Source organism: Alligator sinensis, unplaced genomic scaffold (assembly GCF_000455745.1).
Source record: "Alligator sinensis unplaced genomic scaffold, ASM45574v1 scaffold140_1, whole genome shotgun sequence".
Lineage (NCBI taxonomy): Eukaryota > Metazoa > Chordata > Crocodylia > Alligatoridae > Alligator > Alligator sinensis.
In genome coordinates this window covers 6,846,159-6,868,206 of record NW_005841836.1, presented here as the reverse complement: position 1 = coordinate 6,868,206, position 22,048 = coordinate 6,846,159, and the positions used below count along the sequence as shown (strand labels likewise).

Genomic DNA, 22,048 nt, shown 5'->3' with positions numbered 1-22,048 from the left:
ATGATTTGGTGTTGCAGAAGCAGACATAAAGCAACATGGAGTTTGGTTTTCTGCAGTCAAAACACTTACTTCAGGACCAAAATACACTGAGAATGGGTCTTAGGAGGAATATGATCAGGTGCACAAATATAAGTAACTATGAGGCAGTCACCCTTTTCAGATGTGATTTTCAAAAGCACTCAGCATAGATTTAAGCTGGCTCACGTGGTATTCACTAGGAATTTTACTATGGATTTCAGTGGGAGCAGTGTCAGACAAACACTGGTCTCTTTGGAAAATTCTACCTCCTGTGTAATCTTCTGTACTCTAATCTCACCAGGTTCTTTTGCACTTGGATTTGTCCTCTAGTGTACGTGCTACCCCTCTAACACTGACATCTGCCACAAGCTTCAGGCAGTTCGGATGACACCAGAAAAATCCTTCCAAAAGAAGAGCATGATGCAGCTGAGAGAAGGTTAGTTTCTTTTTTTAAACCTAAAGAACAAATAACTGGAAACTCAAAAAAGTTCTGGTGGCAACATGCAGGCTGAGAAGGTTTTACATCTGTGGAGGGAGCATCCCCCTAAGAACAACTGATTTCAAACAACTGGATCTTGGATGCTGTTATCTGGAGAAAAACATTTTGGACAAAGCAAATGATTCACTCTAGGGGAGTACCAGACCCAACACAAGGAGTTCCTCCCTTTCTAGGAGAGGGCCAGTGAGTGCAAAGAGAGAGACAAATGTCTGGCAAGTGTAAAAGTGAGATAACCTTAAGGTAAAACAGAAAAGTTAGCTAATTTCATTAACATTCATATTCTGGGGATGAAGTTCACATCCTGATTATACAGCACATTTTCCCCTCGCTTCTGTAAGTGAAACTGCCACAAATAACTCTTGATTTATGATGCAGGGAATATTTTCTTTAATTCTTAAAAGGTCAGAAAATGAATTTTTAAGCAAAAATACCCCAAATCTTTGAGACAGGCTATTAATCCTATTCTCATTTATATGTCATTATTGCTGAAAAACAGTCATATGCTTCCCAAAAGAATAAACTCCCATTTAGGTGTCAAAAGAACTCTTTCAGATGTCACGTGTGTTAAAACTGACATATTTTCTTACCTTGGATTTGTGATCTGATGTTAATGTCTGAATTTTAATTTCGGTTTCTTTCTTCAATTCAAGAGAATTACTGCCTCTAAAAAAGCAAAATTGTAAACGTGTGCCACAAATTAAATATCTTTCCTTCCAGTCAGTTCTCACTAATTAATATGTTAATCAAGTATGCAGTACTGTAGCATATTGGAATTAAATTATTTATTCTAGCAAGTTATTCACAACTGACAAAATATTGTTGGATTAATGATCACTCAATTTAAACACTTCACAGATATTTCTAGATGGATCCTGAAATTCTTCTGTTGCTGAGGATATGTCAGCAGCTCCATTTTTATGCTGTCTTCTTTTTTTTTTTTGAGGGATTTAGAAATATCTAACCACTAAAATGATCTTCAGTCAAAAAGCTTACAGAATTCATTTTTGCTATTTTCTTGTTTGAAAAAAAAAGAGAGAGTTGTTTGTTTCTAAGGGGATTTGTGCATCTCTAAAAGATTCCTATAACAAGTACTTTTCTGCAGGGAAATCAAAGCAGCATGTCCATAAAAAATAGTTCTTCATGCACTTGTGTGCCATGAAAGAAGATCTGCACCATCCCAAATTTGCCAGGAGAGACTGTCTGCTGCAAATTATAGCTATTAAGAGCTTTGTTCAGGTCTTAATAGCAAACTCTCCCATAGGCCTCAATTCTGCCAAGGGATGCACATGGTTGAACCTCTGTACCCATGTGACCCCCAATTAAAGTTCAGAGACTTCTAGGTAGGTTCCAGATTTATCCAACTTGCACTGGAAGACTGAAAGACCACCAGCCACCATTCAAGCCCATAAGCTTGATGTGAGTGGCTGCAAAGCTACCTTACTCCACAATTCCTTCACAAAAGGTCATTGCTGGGATTTTACATATGGAAGGGTAGCAGCATATAGTTAAAACTCTGACAAGAGTCAGCAAATTCTCAAATGTCAACAAGTCATCCTTAACCCCCTGTTATGTCCCTCCCCCATGCTGTAGAAGGACTGTTAAAACAATATGCAAACTCACATACCTACCTTGCCTGCCTTTTTAGTTTGGCATTGTAACAAATCAGCATTTTAATGTAGCAGATTTTTATTTTACTTCTCCCACAGCCTCTTTAAGACAATAGACTCTGAACCCAATCCTCTAATGGTATTAAATCAATATAACATCACTGAGTTCAGTGGAATTAAATTTATTTGCTCCCATTGATAATGTGCATCAATAAAACTGTTTATTGCTTGACTGCAGTGATATTAAACTAAATCACACTCTTGGAAATGGAGATTTAGAAAACTATAACCTGTTTAAATACTTCTAACTTATGGAAATTAACAGAATGCTTTCTCATTAAATGTTATCAGTAAAGTTCTTTTTCAAAATACCAGTAATGCAATGTGCTTTATGTTCCTTGTGGGTCACTGTGAGGACCAATCGCTGATTTTCCCATTACAGCAAGGAAGATTGCACAGAGATTTCTGCCACCAGTTTGACATTTCAAACAGTATTACAAAGGTAGGGGGTAGATTCCAAGCACAGTACATCAGTCCCAGTTAGACATACTACCTTGATCGCACTGGTTATTTTGGTTTTAGATGGGTGTAACTGAAATCATAGTCTGGCTGTAACATAGCCTGCTGTGTTTTATGAATATGATCTTCACTTAAGGGAATCCAACACATTTTATCTCAAAATGCGGCCTGCACCCACCCCCCCCGCCCAACCCAATCAGGACAATTTCCCAAAACTGGAACCAAACATTTATTCCTGTTTTATTTGATGTACCATCCAATTTGGGGTGAAGGAAACCCAGAGTTACTTGAGCATAACTACAGTCAGGTATGAATATCCTGGCAAAATGTATATAAGGTTTTAAGCTGTAAATTCCAACTGTGAATGAGTTCCCTGGCAACAGCTCCACCTCATGCTACAACTGGGAGCATACACATGCTACAATACAAATATCAGACATCTCCAAAATCAGAATCATTCTTGGTTACCCCTCAGCCAGATTTCAGAGGGGGAACTGGAGCATAATAAACTCCCTGGTGTCTCAGTGAGAATTATAAGCATGTACACCATTTGTATTGTACATCAGAACAACTTACTTGAGTGCACAGGGAGAGATACTTTGTCCATCTGTCAGTGCATTAATGTGTACTGTAATTAAAATTTTTATTTTGCTCAAAATTATGCAGCTGACATGCTTGACAGGTCATGTGGGAGATACCCAAAATAAAAAGCTGAACAACAAAACCAGAAATAAGACCATTTCTGGTCTATCTACCAAAAAGATCTTCTATGATGAAGTATCCTGCAAATTTTAATCCCAACTACTTAATTTTAGTTTTTTAATTTATCTTGGGAAATGCATTGCTTGTTCAGTTGCTTATTCAGTAACTCGCTCCCCAGTCAGCAAAGCACTTAGGTGCATTCATAAAGGTAGGCACATATTTATGTCTCATCCAATATGCTGGATCTGGAGCATATTCTTAAATGTACTGTGGAGCAGGATGAATTTAAACATGTGCTTAAGTAACTTGCTGAATATGGGTAATCCAGACTCTGCCCCATATGGAATCTGGTCCTGTCTGGTACAAATGCAAAGGATACCCTCTGATATTGCAATTTTAGTCACACATCTACACATGCACATTTACTGCGCAATAACCAAAATGACTGCGCAGTATGTGTGTGTGTCTACACGTGCACACCCATACTGAGCAGTAAATATGGCGATTTTTGCTGATTTGAGCATAAATTTGATACCTGCATCATGCAGGTATCAAATTTATGCCCGATTAGTTACTGCACAGTAACGCACATGTAGATGTCTTAATGTGCAGTAACACTGTGTATATGGACTGACTTGGGACTAACTTTAGTCCCAAGTCTGTATACACACAGCATTAATGCGCCTTAATGCCTGCACATGTAGACACCGGCCTACTTCCACTTATTGCGCAGTAACCCACTGAGCAGTAAGTAAATTTAAGTCAGTGTAAATGCACATGTAGACACACTGGGTATGTATATATACCATATTTATTCACAAAGCATGCATACCTTTTTCCCAAAAATCAGCACCCCAAAATTGGGATGCATGTCTTAAGTGGGAAGACTGATTTCCTGCCTGGAATAGAAGCATCCTACTTTGATTCCTTCTCCATCAGGCAGTAGCAGTAGCCTTTCTATTCAGGCAGCTTGGAGTCAATTGGCTTAATGGCTCATGGTTTTTCACTCAATTTGTGTTAACAACTATCTCTTTTTTTAAATGGTATTGATGTTCCACTAATCAAACTAACCTTTCTTCTGACAATTTGTTTGTCTACTAGCTACTCTGGGTCTCTCTCTTCTTTTTGCACAGCCCTATGGACTGTTTTTAGTTCTTTTCAAATTCATAGGCTCACTCAGGCAGACCAGTCTTCAGCCCAGCTAAAGCTGCAGCTTTTGTTTGAGCAGAAAAGAGAGGGCAAATGCACTAAAAAATAGGCTCTGCGCCTGCTTTATGTAACCATAATGCTGGAGAAGTATTTTTTTTCTTAATTCTTCCTTCCAAAAAATAAGGTATATTATTTATTTGGGGGCATGTGGTATGTGAGAAAATATGGCATATGCATACACACAAACACACACAGATATATCATATACAAATCATACACATCAATTTCAGTGTACATATACACACATGCTGGGAAAATGTATCTAAGTTTTTAAGCTGTAAATTCTCTAATAGTTAGATAGACAAACAGACAGACAGATCTTAGATGGGTAATTAAAAGAGCATATGGCAAAAGGAATTAATTTACATTTTGACCAGCCTGACTCTATAGCACATCTTATAGACCCCAAAGCTATCAAACACCTGATGGCTATTCTACAGTTTGAGTGGAAGTGTGGGTGTGTGTAGTTTATATAGGATAAGAACATTTATCCATTAGCAGTTAGGGGGTAACTATTATTTTCATATTCTGTATGAACTATATTCTGTGAGACTTCATGTTGCCTTTTCATAACAAGAGTTCCCTGTTTTGATTATCTCAGTTGCTTCAGATACTGTTGTTATTTTCTGTGAGAGGTAGTTAACTGTGATAGCCTGAAGCGAGGCATAAGCTTTCACAGGTCACAGCTTATTTTGTCAGATACTATGAACCTGCCTAACATCTGATGAAATAGGTTGTTGCCTATGAAAGCTTACGCTTCTTTGAGCAAGTTAGTCTCTATGGTGCCATCCGGCCCTGCCTTCTGTTTTAGTGTGCATATAGTACGCATCAGTTTAGTTAAGTGTAATTATTTAAAAATAGTATTAATTAAAAACAGATAAAATACAACACACACAGTATTTATGAAAGAATCCATTGCCAAACGTACTTGAGTTGAATATACTAAATAATTCCATCACAGACTGGACTCAGCAGGCGTTTACAGACATGCTCTGAGAGGTGGGGGGCAGGGGGGAGGGGCGCTTTAATTCCAAGAGCCGTGCTATTTAAAATGCCCGGCGCGTCACATGGATCAGCACCCCCACACTGAAAAATGGCAGCAGGGTACTTTGAACTAAAGCTCATTGAACGAGTTTTACTTTGAAGTGCCCCAACACCATTTTTCAGAGCGGGGACACTGATCCATGTGACGCTGGAGTTTAGTGGAGCACAGTAATTACCATGCTCCAGCAGACTTGATTAACCGAGTCTGCTCCAATGTGCTGTAAATGCAGAGTGTCGCAGCAGCCTCCCTGCACATGTATAGGAGCCCCGCCTCAGCTCTGTTACAAAACTTCTAGCATCAATCAATGAAGAATTATTTAATTTTATTAAACCAGTTGGAAGTTAGAGTAAAATAATTCCAGGGTTAGGGATATTTTTGTACTTTGCAATGCTATCTGCTTGCATAACTGTGTATTCTACTGAGAAAACTCCTTACTGCTCCTAGAAGTTCACAGGTTAAATGCAGGCACTTAACTACATTTTAACTGTAAGTCTAAATATGAACTCAAATGTACTGTTGGGGCAAGAGGGGCAAAACAGAAGACAAGTTGTTAAAAAATAAGCATTTATTAACTGTGACCATGAATAACCACTAACTTGTGGGTAGCATATAGATAATGGGCCAGAGCCTCAGCTAGCTGAAACTGAGATAGGTTCAGTGCAGTCAGAGGAGCTATAACAATTTATACCAGCTGAGGATCTGAAAGCTTATTTATAGTTCCAATATCAAAAGGTAACTTCTTCTGGGTGACAATAAAGCAGAAGCTGTTATTTGTTTAGAATTTCATTCTACAAATGTCAAGATTTACAAAGCATGCTCTTATAAGACCACAGTTTCTGATCTGGGATTGTCAGAATTATGGAGGACCTGAGCCTGCTCTCATTAAAACCAATGATGAAACTCCCCTTGATCTCAGTGGGAGCAGGATCAGACGAAAACAAAATGACAGCCTGATGCACTGAATTTGTTTCTATACGTCACATGCTCAGAAAATAGGAGGATTCAATAAACCAAAGCATGTACAGCATTTAGTGTTCAATCCTAGAGTGCTCATGAAAATTAAATTCATATTGACCAAGGAGTGCAAGGCTGTGCTACAGCAATTTAAAATGTAAATAACTTTCTCATGAATATGTTGTTCCAGATATTAAAAGCATAAAACCTATTTGATTCTCATAAAATATTTTAAAATGATATCTTACCCCTTCTTCTTGATTGACTTCTCTAACATTTTCTCGTAAGATAACTTTTCTTTATCATACTGTGCCACTATTTTGTCAATTTGTGTGCAGTGCAACTTCTGCATAGTGCTGTGCTCCTGGAAAACAGTAGGACCTTACAATTAGGTTGCTGGACTTTGAATGTTTTCAGTTTTCTAACAATCTATATCAATTTATGAACAAGAATCTCTGGCAGTTAGTTACTCTGGATTTAATTTTTTTTGCGACCTAGGACTAATGGGTCCAGCTAAATGCTAAACCATTTATTCTGTTGTTAAGTTCCAGGCTACTGAAAATATGGTATATGGTGATTATAAAACAAAGGAACTCTGAAACAAACCCAACTGATAATATCTGCATACTTACAGTTTTTAATATATTTAAGTGCAATGTAGAAATTGATTTTATAAACTCAGATCAGATACACAAATTTTCTAGAAATCACTGGATCCCAAAACAGCGTGCACGCTGGGAAATAACCCATTCTGAATATACTGATGGATTTTCAGCTTGTGTAAACTGAGTAGCTCAAAGTCAATAAAGAAGCTAAGTCAATAGAAATGTACACAGACTGAGGATCTGGCCCATAAGCTTAATGATGTTTGGTATACTATTATATTCATTATGCTGAAACTTGCTTTTCATGTAAATGACAATAAGTTAGGTGATCAATACCTGCAAATGCATACTTAGATTGCTAGCAAGGAATACTGGCCTTTTTCTTCTCGGCCTCCCATAGGCACAAGCTAGGCATAACAAAGCCAGATTCTGATTTCTATAACAGCTATATAACTCCACTGACTTCAGTGGAGTTATTTCTAATTTATGCTGGGCTAGTGGGAAAGAAGATTCCCCACAGTGAAGGGGGAGAGAAAATGGGAATGCTGAATACATATTATATAGAGACCCACTGTAAAAACAGAAACTCCGATCTCTCATGCCCCCATCTCTCATGCTCAACAGCTACTGATGCACCTTTCCTCCAAGAATTTTTCTAATTCCTTTTTCAATCTGGCTAAAATCAGGGAAGCTCAAACCCCAGTTTGTGACCCATATCTGACCTATGGCACTGTTATCCAGCCCACAGGGCTTCTCATGAATCCAGAAATGTTAGTGGGGAAGCACTGGCACTACTCCCCTGATATCAAATTCCCAGATCCCTGAGGAGCCCTGGGCTCTGTGTGCTGGATAAGGCACCTGATCCCAGTATGCAGGGTCAGGATGCAGCAGGGCCCAATCCTGGTCTGGTGGGGCCAGGAAGGGGCAGCGCCAGGCCCCAGGGCTCAACTCTGGCTTGAGGGGCTCAATCCAGCCCAAGGATTGGCCCCGAGAACCACTGAGCTTAACTGTCAGCTTCCACAACATCCTGTAGCAACAAGCTCTACATTTGAATTACATGTTGTATGAAAAATAACTTCCTTTCGTTAGTTTTGATTTACTACCTACTAGTTTTATTTTATGATGCCTAGTTCTTGTATTGTGAGAGAGAGTAAATAATAAATCCCTATTTATTTTCTCTTCATCGTTTATGATTTTGTAAACACTTCATGCTGCCTCTCGGGCATCTCTTTTCTAAACTGAATAGACCTAGGCTCTTCATTCTTTCCTCACATGGAAGCCCCTTCATAGCCCCTTCATTATGAAAACTTCCCATACCTCTTCAAATATCTGGCTACCAGTGATGCTATAGCATACATTACAATAGAGATTGGGTTTTGCTACTTCACATTATTTATTAACATACAAGAACCATAGCTTTTTTTCAAGTCTTGACAAAAGGCCTTGTATTAACTGATATAGCTTGGTTCAGTGTGATACAACTAGACTACATTTTTAAATTTAAAAGTCACCAGGAACTTTTTTCCCTTAAGTTTGTTTTATAATATGCCATTCCAAATGTAAACTACTGCTCTCTCCTCTTTGGTAAGTCATTGTTATTTCGTATATACACCCCAGAAATTGCCTCAACATAATGAAGTCTTTTAAAAAATACTAATTAAAGAATTTTACAGTCACTTGAATAAAAGGCTAGTACAAATGCCTCAGTGTTTTTAACATCAGAATTCCAACATCTGCTATCCACAGCCCTTGGGGAAAAACAAATATGGCTTCTGCATTCTGAACCAGGCACCAAGCTCTTTGTTTTACAGAACATCAAAGGGAATAAAATGGACTCCATCAACACCAGAAACATTAGCTTCAGCAGGGGATCTATAGCAAAAGAAAAGAAACTACAGACACTGAAAAGAATGATGCAGTCTGACGATACTGGTAAGTCGATACAGGTGGCCTGATTACTAATACTATATCCTCTCCCCGGGGTAAACAAAGCAGTATAATACTCAATATAAAAAATGATGCCTAATTATTTGGAATTATTTGCTATCTGTACACCTATTTAGTAATTCTGCATAAATGGGTAAAGAAGACACTGTTGAGAGTTAAAATACCTGTTTTACCCAAGTACCACATAGAACTTCTGCAATATGCTGTATGTGGGGCTGTCCCCAATGACCATCTGGAAACTGCAGCTGGTGTAGAAGATGGTGATGCACCCTTTAAAGGGGATGGGTGGCTAGCAGCCCATAACACTTGTGCTCCAGAGTCTGCACTGGCTCCCAATAGCTTTCACAGCAGAATTTGGTGCTAATTTTGAACTCAAAGGCCCTAAATGGTCTGGCCCTATACATTTAAGGAACTTTATACACCTTTGCAATCCCTAAGGTCAGCCAAGAGCAATCTGCAAGTACCATCAAAGCACTAAGTTTGTTAAGCAAAGACACCTGAGAGGTCACTCTTGGTAGTCACCTCTCAGCTCTGGAACTCCCTCCCTGTTGGAAGTCCGCCACAGCCTGAGCCTGGACATCTTTTGGAAGTGCTGTAAAACTTTCTTATCCAAGCATCCATTTAGCAGCTTAACGCTAAGATGAGATATTGTTTAGAGCAGTGGTTCTCAATCTTTTTAGCCTGAAGGGTATACCCCTCCGTAACTTTCCTGAATTTAGCAGCACCCTGGATTGAGAATCACTGAGTTAGAATCTAAATCCATGAAAGTTATGCAGGGTTGCCTTGAGGTTAAAAAGATTGAGAATCATCTATCTAAGGACTGCTAGGTGAGGGAAAGCAGAGACAGGACCTCACCCCATTATGGCCCACTCTTTCTACTATCTGTCCTATCCCAGCCCTGGTCTGTACCTAAAAGGGCAAGAGCAGCCCCCACCACTGACACTGCTCCTCCAGGGTCCTGTACACCAATGATTAGTCACCTGCTCCTGCAACCCCTCCTGCCCTCCCTGGGAGCACAGGAGAATGAACTGGGCTAAAAAGTGAAGCTCTGTGTCCCCAAATCTGCCCATGACAGAGCGCATTGCTCAAAGCATGGGAGCAGCCAGCACAGGGGTGCCAGGGGGCAGCAGCAGCAGCAGTTTCTAAAGAAGTAGACCTGGGCACCACTTCATCTATATGCCCTGTGTCACCCTGGTTCACAAACAGTGGTTTGCTCTATATTTTAATACTCTGTTTGCTTTTATAAGTATTTTTGTGTCTCCCATTTTGCTTTCTTGTTCAGTTGATTTATAAGTTATTTTTGTTCAGTGCCACCCTGAGCCTCTGTTTCAAAGGAGAGGCATATAAATCTAGTAAATAAACAAATACATAAATATTGCCTCCTTACAATCTCATTTTAATCTTTTATGCATGCTCATCTCTACTGAGGACATTATGTTCCCTAAATGTGATGTTCAGTGAATCCTACTTCAGAGAGACAAGCAACTGCGATGCACTGATTTGGTGGGCACATGAGTATCACTGGCTATTTTCTAAAACAAACATTTATTTTGGTGTGCATGCAAATATATACAGCTGACAGGAATAAATTATCAAGTACTGTGCTCTGGGGACCGATTTATGCCACCCAAACATTTACACGATATTGGCTCAGCTGACTGGAGGGAGGGACGAGATCAATGAAGAAAGCTCACTAGGATAAATCTGGGCTGTCTGCTGCTCCCTGCTGCTGTTGGTGCTGGTTATTTCTGAAAGAAACAATGCCATTTTTTGCAGAAAATGCCTGACTTGTGACTGTAGTAGGGTTCTGTTTCTGTAACTTCTTTCTAGTCACGCCTCTTTGCACATGATATCCTCCTCCGCTCTCTGCACTGTTTCATCTCTTTCCTTCTGAGCCTTTCTGAGCTCCACCTGAGTCTTAACAATTCATTTCTCCTCATTTGCCATTTATCTGCCTAACTAAGCTACTGTAGACATTACTTAAATGTATTGTTTTGAATGTCTTTGAGTTTTCTGAATCATGTTATAAAATCACTGTGCTTCAAGGAAAGTAAAAATACTTTACCAGGCCCAGGTAACTTATTGTTCTACTTTGCTACTGGGCTCACTGCAGCTTTGAGTCAGGTCAATTACATGACACCACACATGCTAGATTCATTGGCTAAGTACAGACAGTCAAAAAGCCAGAGGCTGAAGTGATTCAATCTTCACAGGTTAGTCTAAGATGTGTAGTTTGAACCGATAAGCAAGTGAACAGACATTCACTTTTGATTCCCAAAGCCAGGGGGCGATAGAGCACACCTCCCTGCTCAGCTGCAGCAGACAGCTTGAGCCAAGGCTATGCTCACCCTGCCAGGAGATGCAAAGCATCCTGGGATGCTGAGGGACTATCAGTTAACTTGAATCTGGACAGGGTCTGCGACAGAAGTTCAGTAAACCGATTTAACCTAAATCAGTGAAGTCTGATACTACATCCATCCACCCACGTTTATCTTACACTGGTTTCAGCCATTTTGAAAGTGGTTTATGTGCACTGAACTTCTGTTGTGTTACAGATCTGAACCAGTTTCTGATCACTTATGCTGATTTCTGTGTCATTTCTGTCCCTATTGGCTAGGGACAGACATTCAAAAATCCTGAGCCTGAATTGATTCAATCTTTGCAGGTTAGTCTAACCTGCCTAGGTTGAACCAGTTTGGAAATGCACAGACATTCCCTCTGGACTGAGGAAATGCTGGCATATGCCTAAAGTGGCTCAGGCTAGAAGCTGGGGGGTGCTAGAGCAGCCCTTTCTTCCCTTTCACAATGCTGAGCTGAGGGCGGGCCTGGCCAGGCCCTGGCAGGACATTTTGATTAGGGAGGCGTGTAAACCCCCACCCTGCCTGCACTGTCTCAGGGTTTTCTCTGCTTGCTGCTCAAGGGGTGGGAGTGCTGCCAGCCCCCAGCCCCCAGCTAGCACTCTGAGGCAAAGGGGTGTGTGTATGCAGTGCATACATCTGTTGATGATACTGAGCTTTTCAATCTCCCTGTCCTCTGGGATGCTGGGGGACTCTGGTTTAGGTTAAACCAAGAAGGGGTCTGGCACAGACACTGCATAAACTGGCTTGACCCAAATCAGCTAAGTCTGATACTACACTCAACCAGGTTTATCTTAAACCAGTTTCAGGCATTTTGAAACTGGTTTATGTGCACTGAACTTATGTTCTGTTACAGGTTTAAACCAGTTTCTGATCACGTAAACTGGTTTATGTGTAATGTCTGTCCCTAGCCCTGAAGTCTAACCTGGAGAACCTAGCCACTGTAGAGCTTGGGGAGAATAACTGTATTTCTGAATATTTCCTCTTATCTTCAGGCAAGTACTGATGTAATTAATGTTCCCTTCAACAATGTAAACAATAAAAACTAATCATAAAGGCTAATTCAATCAAATACGAGGAAAAGCAATGAATTCTTCCCTTACTTCCACTTTTGATACAAGTCTTTCAGCGCCCTTGTACTTGCATAGTAATTGGCTTGTTCTTACATCAGGAGAAGAATGGGGAGCTCTCTAAATGCACAAGGTACAAACAGAATGTTCACCCCTGTTTAAGTCCAGTTTGTGAGAGTAGGTCTGCTTTTCTATTCCAGAGTCAAAAGTTAGCACTAGAGGTAGTATTATAGTTAGGAACCTACCTAATTCATAGGGGCTGCCTGGAGATTTCACAGGCAGAACCTGGGGCCCGGCACCATTTTTATGGTCCAAGCACAGTGCTCCTTCCACCCCCACAGCCTCTTTTTGGCTGAGGGGCCCGGTTGGCCCGCTCCTCCCCACAGATTGCCAGATGGCCCCAAATCAGGCCTTGGTTAATAACGTGTGAATTAATGGCTTCCATGGGCTTAATCTCCTGATTAATCCTGTGGAAGTTATTAACTGGCATGTTATTAAGCAATCTAAGCCATACCCAAGGAAATGGCTGCACTGGGCTCCATAGAGCCTAGACCAGCTCCTTACTGGTGGTGGGTGCACACGCGCCTTGGGGATGACAGCGGGGAAGGGGCCAGGGGCAGCACAGCCCCACTGCTGGTCCCAAGGTGCGCATGCATCTGCCTCTGGCAAGGAGCCACTCCAGACTCCATGGAGCCCAGCACAGCCATTTGCAGCTTCCCAGCTGCCTGCCATAGCCAGTCTGGGCCTGGACAAGCCTCTGCCACCAGCCATGAAGCCTGAGCTGCTTGTAGCCTCCCCAGCCCTGCTGTGAGGAGCACTGCCCCTCCCCCCCACACCATTCTCCCTGCTCCAAGACTGCAGGGTTTCTGGGACTCTGCTTGCCAGTAAGGTTTTTGTGTTTTCTTTCTTGGTTGCAGTAAGCCCACAATTTTTTGTGGCACTCGCCATTTTTTTGTGGAAAATTGAGCAATTACACTTTCAGTAGATCCCTATTATAGTAGAACATCACTGCTCCAAACTTCTGACATTGTTTAGCACTTCCCATATTTCTCAAATTGGAATCCGTTTCCAGGTATCACTCTAGCTCAAAGTCCTCATGTTAAATGCAATCCAAGTGGTTGATTTACCATCTTAGTCATCATTTTACAAATGGCTGGCCAAAACAAACTGATTTGGGTCTGATGCAGGCCCGCACTTCCAACCCTGCTGCTGCCACTGCACTGCTACTACCACTTCTTCCAACTGCCCTGCTGTGGTGCAGGTAAAGCCCCCTGCGGCTGGAACACTGCAAGACCCCAGTTCTAAGACCTTTAATGTTGCCTATTTAACTCAGTGTTTCCCCCCACTCACCCCCAGCCCCACCTTCGCCCCAAAATGAGACCTTCACAGGCCAGATCCGGCCCATGGGCTGCAGGTTGCCAACCCATGGTAGAAGGAGACAAAGCATTACCAAAAGAACCTTGCATTTGAGACTGCCAATCACTGGTAGAATGTAAAGGAAATGCAACTAGTTAAAGTGATTCAGCTGACACATCTCATTTTCTATCTATGATGTCAATTAACGCCCTTCTACATATGTAGGTAAAGGTGCAATGGGATCTAATGTGCAATCCACACAATCATGCCTCTTGCTATGCTGCATGGAATCACACATTAGATCCCATCATGCCTTACTGCCAGTGCAGGGTTCTCCCTGCACTGGCAAGAAGCAAGCTTCCATGGCTGGGAGCCCCTCAGCTGAGAGGGTCCCCACTGTGGGAGGATCCCACACCCCTGTAAGGCTGGGAGGCTGCAGCAGCAGCAGCAATCTCTCACCCCCATGGGTTTCATTCAGTCCCAAGGCTAGGAGATTGAAGTAGTTGCAAGCTCCCAGCCCCAGGGAGCTCCACACACCTTCCCCCTCCCCCCTCACCAGGGCTGGGAAATTGCAACCACATCCCACAGCTGCCAGGATCCAGGTGTGGCAGGCATGCTGCTGGGATCCTGTGTCCACTGCTGGGGCTGAAAGTTCCCACAGTTGTAGGACTCCCAGCCCCAGCTGGGTATGGTGCAGCCCTGTGGCTGGGAGCCCCATCAGCTGATAGAGCTGCAGGGGAGACCCTATGGCTGGGAACCATGTCAGCTGCAGGGGAGACCCTGGTACATATACAGATTCAAGCTCTATAGCAACCAGCTATAAAGTTATTACACATTTTTGAGGCCTAACTTTATAGCTGGTTGGACCTTTTTATGGCATGATAGGTACTCTGCATATGTAGCTGGTCTCAAGGTAACTGCTCTAGTTAGCTAGTTCATTGCACCAGACCCATAACAATGGTTCTCAACCTTTTTCACACCAGGACCCATTAGCATAATTATCAGCTTGCTGCAACCTGTGACCCACAACCCCCTGGCCCTGACACACAGAAGTCTCTCTCTCTCCCTTTCCCCTCTTCTTTGGCTGCTGCATCCAGCCCCCTCCCTCTCCAGCTCCTGGGGCTGCTCTCTGTGCTCGCCATGCCCCCGGCTGCATGCCAGCTCCATGCAGGCTGCCAGCATTGCAGCCTGCACAGGGAAACTGTGCAATTCCTTGGGACCTCCCCATGACCCTTTACAATGTTTTTACAACCTACTTTTGGGTTGTGACTCATGGGTTGAGAAACGCTGACCTATAACAAAGAGAAGGGGCTTCAGAAACAGGTTAGAGACAGTCAGAGATGCATTCACAACTTCTATCAAAACAAGGTTCCGAGGAAGACGATGAGACAGTTTTTAGACTGGTTTCAAACATTCTGCCTCTACTTGGCTATAGCTGAAAATACAAGTTTCAGGCAGAAATATATTCTACACTGGTTTGTAGCATGTTTGTAACATGCTGACCCCAATCTCAGGTTCAGGATTTCCTGATTCCTCAATCAGTTAAATGTATTCTTTTTCTTTAAGATAGGCACATACTCAGAAATTACATGCTGCTGATCTGAATTCCAATTCTGGTCTACATTTTAGTTATGACAGCCTCTCAGTGACAAGAAGATTGTTTTAAAAAGACCAAAATGATATCAGGCAGTAGTAGTCTAGCCAAAAGGAAAGGATAAAAAGCCACACATAGGGCACAGACAGAAGTGACAATTTTCACCCAATCTGGCCACAGAAAGTGGTTGTAAACAATTCACCGACCCACCCTCCAGTGCCAGCTGGGGAAACCCTAGAATGACTGCTCCCTCTCCCTCTTCCCTTCCTCAAAAGACTGCGGTCTGGCAGGGAGGAGAGGTGGTTGTTAGGGGAAACTGGCTGCAGGCTTCCAGCCAGCAGCTACATTCCCCTCGCTACTAAGTTTCTTCCCCCCCCCCCGAACAACAGCAAACTGGTTGGTCTGGGGGATTACTGTAACTCTGAACACTTCCTGCAAAGCATTCTGAGTTACAGGTGTCTGTCCAGGCAGGATGGCTCACCATCGGCGCTTCCACCCAGGTGTTGGTTTGATTGTGGCTTCCAGATTCCTTCCAATGATGGCCAGGTTGAGGAATGCCTGTGATGTGAATGGTGTGTCCTCATGGTGTCCCTTAGGGAACAGGCAAGAGAGCTACAGGAGGTGGCAACAAAGCTCTGAAGCATCCTCTTCCATGACTTCATCACTTCAGTGCTGGAGAAGACCTCTAGGACTGTGGATGAAGGACTGCCAGACGCAGCACTAGAGAAGGAAGAGGACATGGAAGGGGGAAGCTGGAAGCGTGTGACCTCTGGTAGCAAGCAGAAATCTTCATCTCCACCTGCACCAGTTTGCCTGGAGAACAGATATGGAGCCCTTGCAACAGAAGAGGAGAAGCAGGTTCCATTGGTGGAGGAGGCCAGGCCAGGCATCCCCAAGGTTGGAAGGACTGAGATCACTGCCACCAAGAAGTGATGGGTGATGCTGGTTGGAGATTCCCTTCTGCTCAGGCTGCAGGCATCCATCTGCCAGCCTGACCTGTTTTCTCAGGAGGTCTGCTGGTTGCCTGGAGCCTGGATCTGAGATGTTATGGAAGGATTACTGAGACTCATCCAGCTCTCTATTACTTCATGCTGCTCATCCATGTGGGCACCAATGATACTGCTAGGGGAGACGCTGAGCAGATCAAAACTGACTACAGAGTTCTGGGAGCAAGGGTGAAGGGGACAGGGGTGCAGGTAGTCTCCTTAAACCTTCTGGTCAAGAAGGGCCTGGGCAGAAGCAGTTGCATCTTGCAGATCAATGCACGGCTGCACACATGGTGTCACCAGCAGGGCTTTAGTTTCTTTGACCATAGGATGTTGTTCCAAGATGAAAGAGGGTTAGGAAAAGATGGGATCCACCTGACAAAGAGAGGGAAGAGCATCTTTGCAGATAAGCTCACTAACATAGTTAGGAAGCTAGGTACACTGGGGGATGGAGACCAAAGCCATGCCGTAAGTGAGGAAGTGGGTGACTTGGAGAAAGAGCAAGCAGGAGGGGGCAACAGAGGAGGTGCTTTCATACTTCCTGAGAAGTCAGGATAATCAACTAGTTACCTCAGGTACCTGTACACAAATGCACGCAGCCTGGAAAACAAGCAGCAAGAATTAGAAGTCCTTGCACAAGCATGGCAGTATGACATGATTACAATAACAGAGACTTGGTGCGAGCTCATATGATGGTAACTTGGGCAGCAGAAACCACAAGATGACTAAGTTCATGATCCTGAGGAAAGGGAGGAACGAGAGTAACAGAGTAAGGATCCTGGACTTCAGAACAGCAGATTCTGACTCACTCAGGGAACTGATGGGAAGAATCCCCTAGGAGACAAGTCTGAAGGGGAAAGGAGTCCAGGAGAGCTGGTTGTATTTTAAAGAAACTTCACTGAGGGCACAGGAAAGAAACATTTTGATGTGCAAGAAGACTAGAAAGTATGGCAGTATGGGAGAAAACTCATGGTGATCAGGAGAGGTCCCGGATGATTGGAAAAGGGCTGATATAGTGCCCATCTTTAAGAAAAGGAAGGAGGATTCAGTGAACTATAGACCAGTCAGCCTCATCTCAGTCCCTGGAAAAATCATGGAGCAGATCCTCAAGGAATCCATTTCTAAGCACTTGGAGGAGAAGGTGATTGAAATAGTCAGCATGGATTCACCAAGGGCAAGTCATGCCTGAGCAACCTGACTGCTGTCTACGAGGAGATGGCTGGCTCTGCGGATGCAGGAAGAGCAGTAGACATGTTATACCTTGACTTCAGCATGGCTTTTAATATGGGCTCGCGCATTTTCACAGACAAGCTAAGGAAGTACAGGTTGGATGAATGGTCTGCCAGGTGGATAGAAAACTGGCTGGGTCAACTGGCTCAGAGGGTAATAATTAATGGCTCTACATCTAGTTGGCAGCTGGTATCAAGTGCCCCAGGGGTCAGTCTTGATGCTGATTTTGTTCAATACCTTCAACAACCTAGAAGATGGGATGGAATGCACTCTCAGAAAGCTTGCACATGACACCAAGCTGGGGGAAGTAGTAGATACACTGGAGGGTAGGGCTAAGGTTCAGAGAGACCTCAACAAATTGGAAGATTGAACCAAAAATAAATCTCATGAGGTTTATTTTGCACTTACAAAGTTCTGCACTTATGATGGAACAATCCCATGCACTGCTACAAGCTTGGGACCAACTGGCTAAGCAGCAGCTCTGCAGAAAAGGACCTGGGGGTTGCAGTGGACAATAAGATGAATATGAGCTGGCAGTGTGCCCTTGGGGTGAAGAAGGCTTACAGCATACTGGGCTGCATTAGTAGGAATGTTGCCAGCAGATCAAAGGAAATTATTTAGGCCACATCTGGAGTACATTCTACTTCAGAAAGGATAGGCATCCCACTATAGAAAGGATGTGGACAAATTGGACAGAGTTCAGCGGAGGATAACAGAAATGGTTAGGAGGCTGGGGCACATGACTTCTGAAGAGCGGCTTAGGGAACTGGGTTTATTTAGTCTAGAGAAGAGAAGACTAAGAGGGGCTTTAATAGCAGCTTTCAACTACCTGAAGGGGGGTTTGAAAAAGGATGGATCTAGACAGTTCTCAGTGGTGTCAGATGACAGAACAAGGAACAATCATCTGAAGTTACATCAAGGGAAGTTTAGTTTAGATATTAGGAAGAAACTTCTCACAAGAAGGGTAGTAAAGCACTGAACAGGTTACTCAGAGGTGGTGGAATCTTTATCCTTCGAGATTTTTAAGACCCAGCTAGACAAAGCCTTGGCTAGGGTGATATAGTTAGGGCAGTCCTGCTTTGAGTAGGGGGTTGGACTAGAACTCCAGAAGCCCCTTCCAACCCTAATTTTCTATTATGCTATCATTAAGCAGGAATTTGTGAATGTCTTGCTAGTTTTTTTACTAGCTGTCTCATAAAATAATGGTTTATTCATTGGAAAGTAATTTATCAATGAGAAGGAAATTTTTCTCATGTCAAGCAATGATATATTTTCTATCAATTAGGGGAATTGTTTTAGTACATAGGTAGGGCCAGATTCTATTCCATCTTTTACGCATTACAGTGGACTTGGATGCCACACTGTTCAAGTCCTTGAAAATCCAGGAATGCATCTACTTTTGTATCATGCTGTTGTCTTAACCTGAAAACTGTGCTACAACACAACACAAAACAAAACAAAACAAAAACCAACAAAAAACAAAACAAAAAAACAAACAATAAGGAGGACCCACTTACTTTTGCTAATAACTGTTTTTTAGGGTCTTGAGCAGGATGGAATCACACTTCCGTGTATGGAATCCAAGATAGCCTGTAGAGTCTTAGCAGGACTTCTAGTAATTCCTGACACTTACCATGCAAAGGGCAAAGTTAGAATTACAGGTGGTGAACCCAGTTGGTAGCAAAGTTTCCATGATTACCCATCATATGAATGATCTGAAATCTGTGTGTTTGAATGAGGCCACCCCATATGGAGGCAATCAATTTCTGTGAAAGAAGGTTATTTCTTATAGTGGGAGGGGCTACATTTTGGAGTGACTGAACAAAATCTGCATTTACAAGATGATATGCAGCCTGGAAATGTTTTGCAAGGAAAAACTTTGCTGTCTGTAATGTAGGGGAGTGGATCTTCATTGCCTCCTTCATTCCAACAACATTAAGCCTGTAGAAAGTCTTTGCCTCCAAGTCTATTTGTATGAGACTGCTTTCTACTACCAAAGCCCAAGATTTTTTCCTGAAAATGTTTTCTATTGCAGGTCACATTAAGTCCTTACAAGGTTGAAATCCACTGAAGGCAATCCACTGAAGGTTTTCAGTGGATTACTAGAGCAGTTCCTTTTGCCATCTCACCGAGAGAGTTTTAATTTCCACCTGGAAGAGGAAGACAATGGATGGAGAATAGCAGGGGAGTTCTTGGATTTGTATCTATGACCAGTTTGAAAATCCAGTCAGGAGATAGCCCATCTTATCTATGAGTGGAAAGCAATCTAAGAGTTTGGGTCTCATTTTCAGGCATTGTTGCTGTGGATGTTGAAAGTTTCCTAACCTGCTGAGTCTTGTGAACTTAATCACAGACAAGAACATTGCCAGTTGCTCAAAAGAGCCTTTGGTTTCTGGTGGGAGCTGAAGGTGGGCTCTGGATTATCAGGATGACTGTTAAATCTCATCTCCCACAGCATAAGAAATATGTCTTCTATTTTACACCCCTGTATAAACTCTCTCAGCACTAGATATTTAAAAAAGATTTGTAAAAAAAAGTTTAATTTGCTTTTTCAATACACTGCTGAAATGTACTGTTATGTATAACCCCTTACTGATGAGCACCACTCATTGGGAATGTCATGGTAATTCATCACATAGTCTATACAATTTTAATCAGAGGTTTTATAATCACTCAAAATACTCCTACTCCTTTCATAGCAGTATCAGTTGTTTTTGTACTCTAGCTGCAATTCATCTTTATTATTTTCAGTAATTGCTAATATCAAGAATATAAAAAATGACTACACTGCATTGTGAAATAATAAAGGTATTTTTAAGCCATTCTAGTTTCTATATAATGGTGTCTGACAAAACTGGACAAGAATTATATGGCAAAATTTAGACTTTCAAGAAGTTTCTGACATGTTTTGAGGAGTCCTTTTTTCATTCCTGAATACAGGTTGGCATGTTTTAGGATTTCTTTAAAACCGACAATACACAATCAGGGGTCTTGCACACTTATGTACAACACACACCAGGTGCTGCCAGTTTCCACATGGAATGCAGTGTGATTAATGCAAAATTCCACCACTTAGAGGCTTAGGGTGGAGTGTTCCCACATTAAAATTCTTTCCAGTGAACTGATGGGGAAACTTGTAAATATCTAATTAAATAGTGAAGTATTTTTCATTTCAGTGCAACAGTAAAATTCTACCCATCTTGTTTGAATACATGGGAAAAAATGCTCTACACCAGGAATGTCAAATGCACCAGCCCATGGGCCAGATCCAGCCCACTGTGAAGCACTCTATCTGATATGCCAGACCACCAGCATGGCCGGGGGGAGTGGCCTATCACAGAATGGCCATCAGCAGTAGGAGAGCAAGCAGAACTGACACAGCTCTATTCTCCCTCTGGCCACTTCACCAGTCACCACTGCTGCAGCTCTACCTTCCTGGCCACCAGCTCCTACCACATGTTCTGTGCAGTGGCCAGAGCTGGAGCTGCTACTGCTGCATGGTGCACAGGTGGTGACAGCTCCAGCTCTGGCACAGGGCATGTGGCAGGGGCTGGAACTGCCACCACATGGCCTGGGTCAGAGCCGCTGCCACCACTATTATGAGCTCTGGTGAGCCAGAGCTGCTGACACATGCTCTGGGTTGGAGCTGGAGCTACTGCTGCCTCCTCCATGTGCTCTGATGAGCCAGAGCTGCTGCTGCATACTCCTGCTCAGTGCCGGAGTTGCTGCCACCATGGCAGCTTCCTTGTGCCCTGGTCTGATTCAGCCTGCAAGGAACCCTGTGGTCCAAATCTGGCCTGGGGCACAACGTATATTTGACACTCCGGCCCTACACTATGGTTTTAATGAAGCTGTAGAATATGCAAATGTATCTATGCTTAGATAAACAGACTTGCAGCTACTGAAATCTGGGTTGAATCTGGTGCTACATGCAAGAAAGTTCATGAAAAGGATGTTTAGGAAAAGGATGGCTAAAAGACAGAATTATTAGGGCAGCTAGGCACATCATTCCAGTGCAGAAAAGCCCTGCAATCTTCAGCAGCTTCTCGGGGTGAGAGTAAGAGAGCAAAGAGTAGGTAGAAAGGGAGTGGGGTTCACACTGCAGAGGAGTCCCTGCACCAGTTCTGGATAGATGCTGAGTGATGGGCCACTGAAGAGATGGTTACATGTGGATGAATGCAGCCATAGTTCCAATGGTTCAAACCCTCATGTATTTGGTGCAGAGAAGCAGGAATTACCCATCTCTTGGAATAGAAGTCATGAAGGGAACTTGCCTTCAGTGTTCAGGGGGAGGTAAATACTATCCCCAACAACCTGTGGGGCACAAAAGCCATGCTAATTCAGCACTGT

General features: G+C 42.8%; 1 protein-coding gene across 11 annotated transcripts in view; it reads right to left on the bottom strand.

The window, feature by feature from the left end:
• Positions 1–22,048, bottom strand: part of PLCB4 (phospholipase C beta 4) — a 361,997-nt gene that overhangs the window by 24,259 nt on the left and 315,690 nt on the right. For all 11 annotated transcript variants that reach the window (XR_003093691.1, XR_003093694.1, XM_025202256.1 and 8 more), the window contains 2 exons: positions 6,802–6,917; positions 1,105–1,180 (listed from right to left, as the gene is read on the bottom strand). Coding sequence is in view for 9 of the 11 variants with exons in the window: in XM_025202256.1 (XP_025058041.1) it covers positions 1,105–1,180; positions 6,802–6,917 (192 nt within the window). In the remaining 2 variants the exon portion in view is untranslated. The remainder of the gene's footprint in view (positions 1–1,104; positions 1,181–6,801; positions 6,918–22,048) is intronic.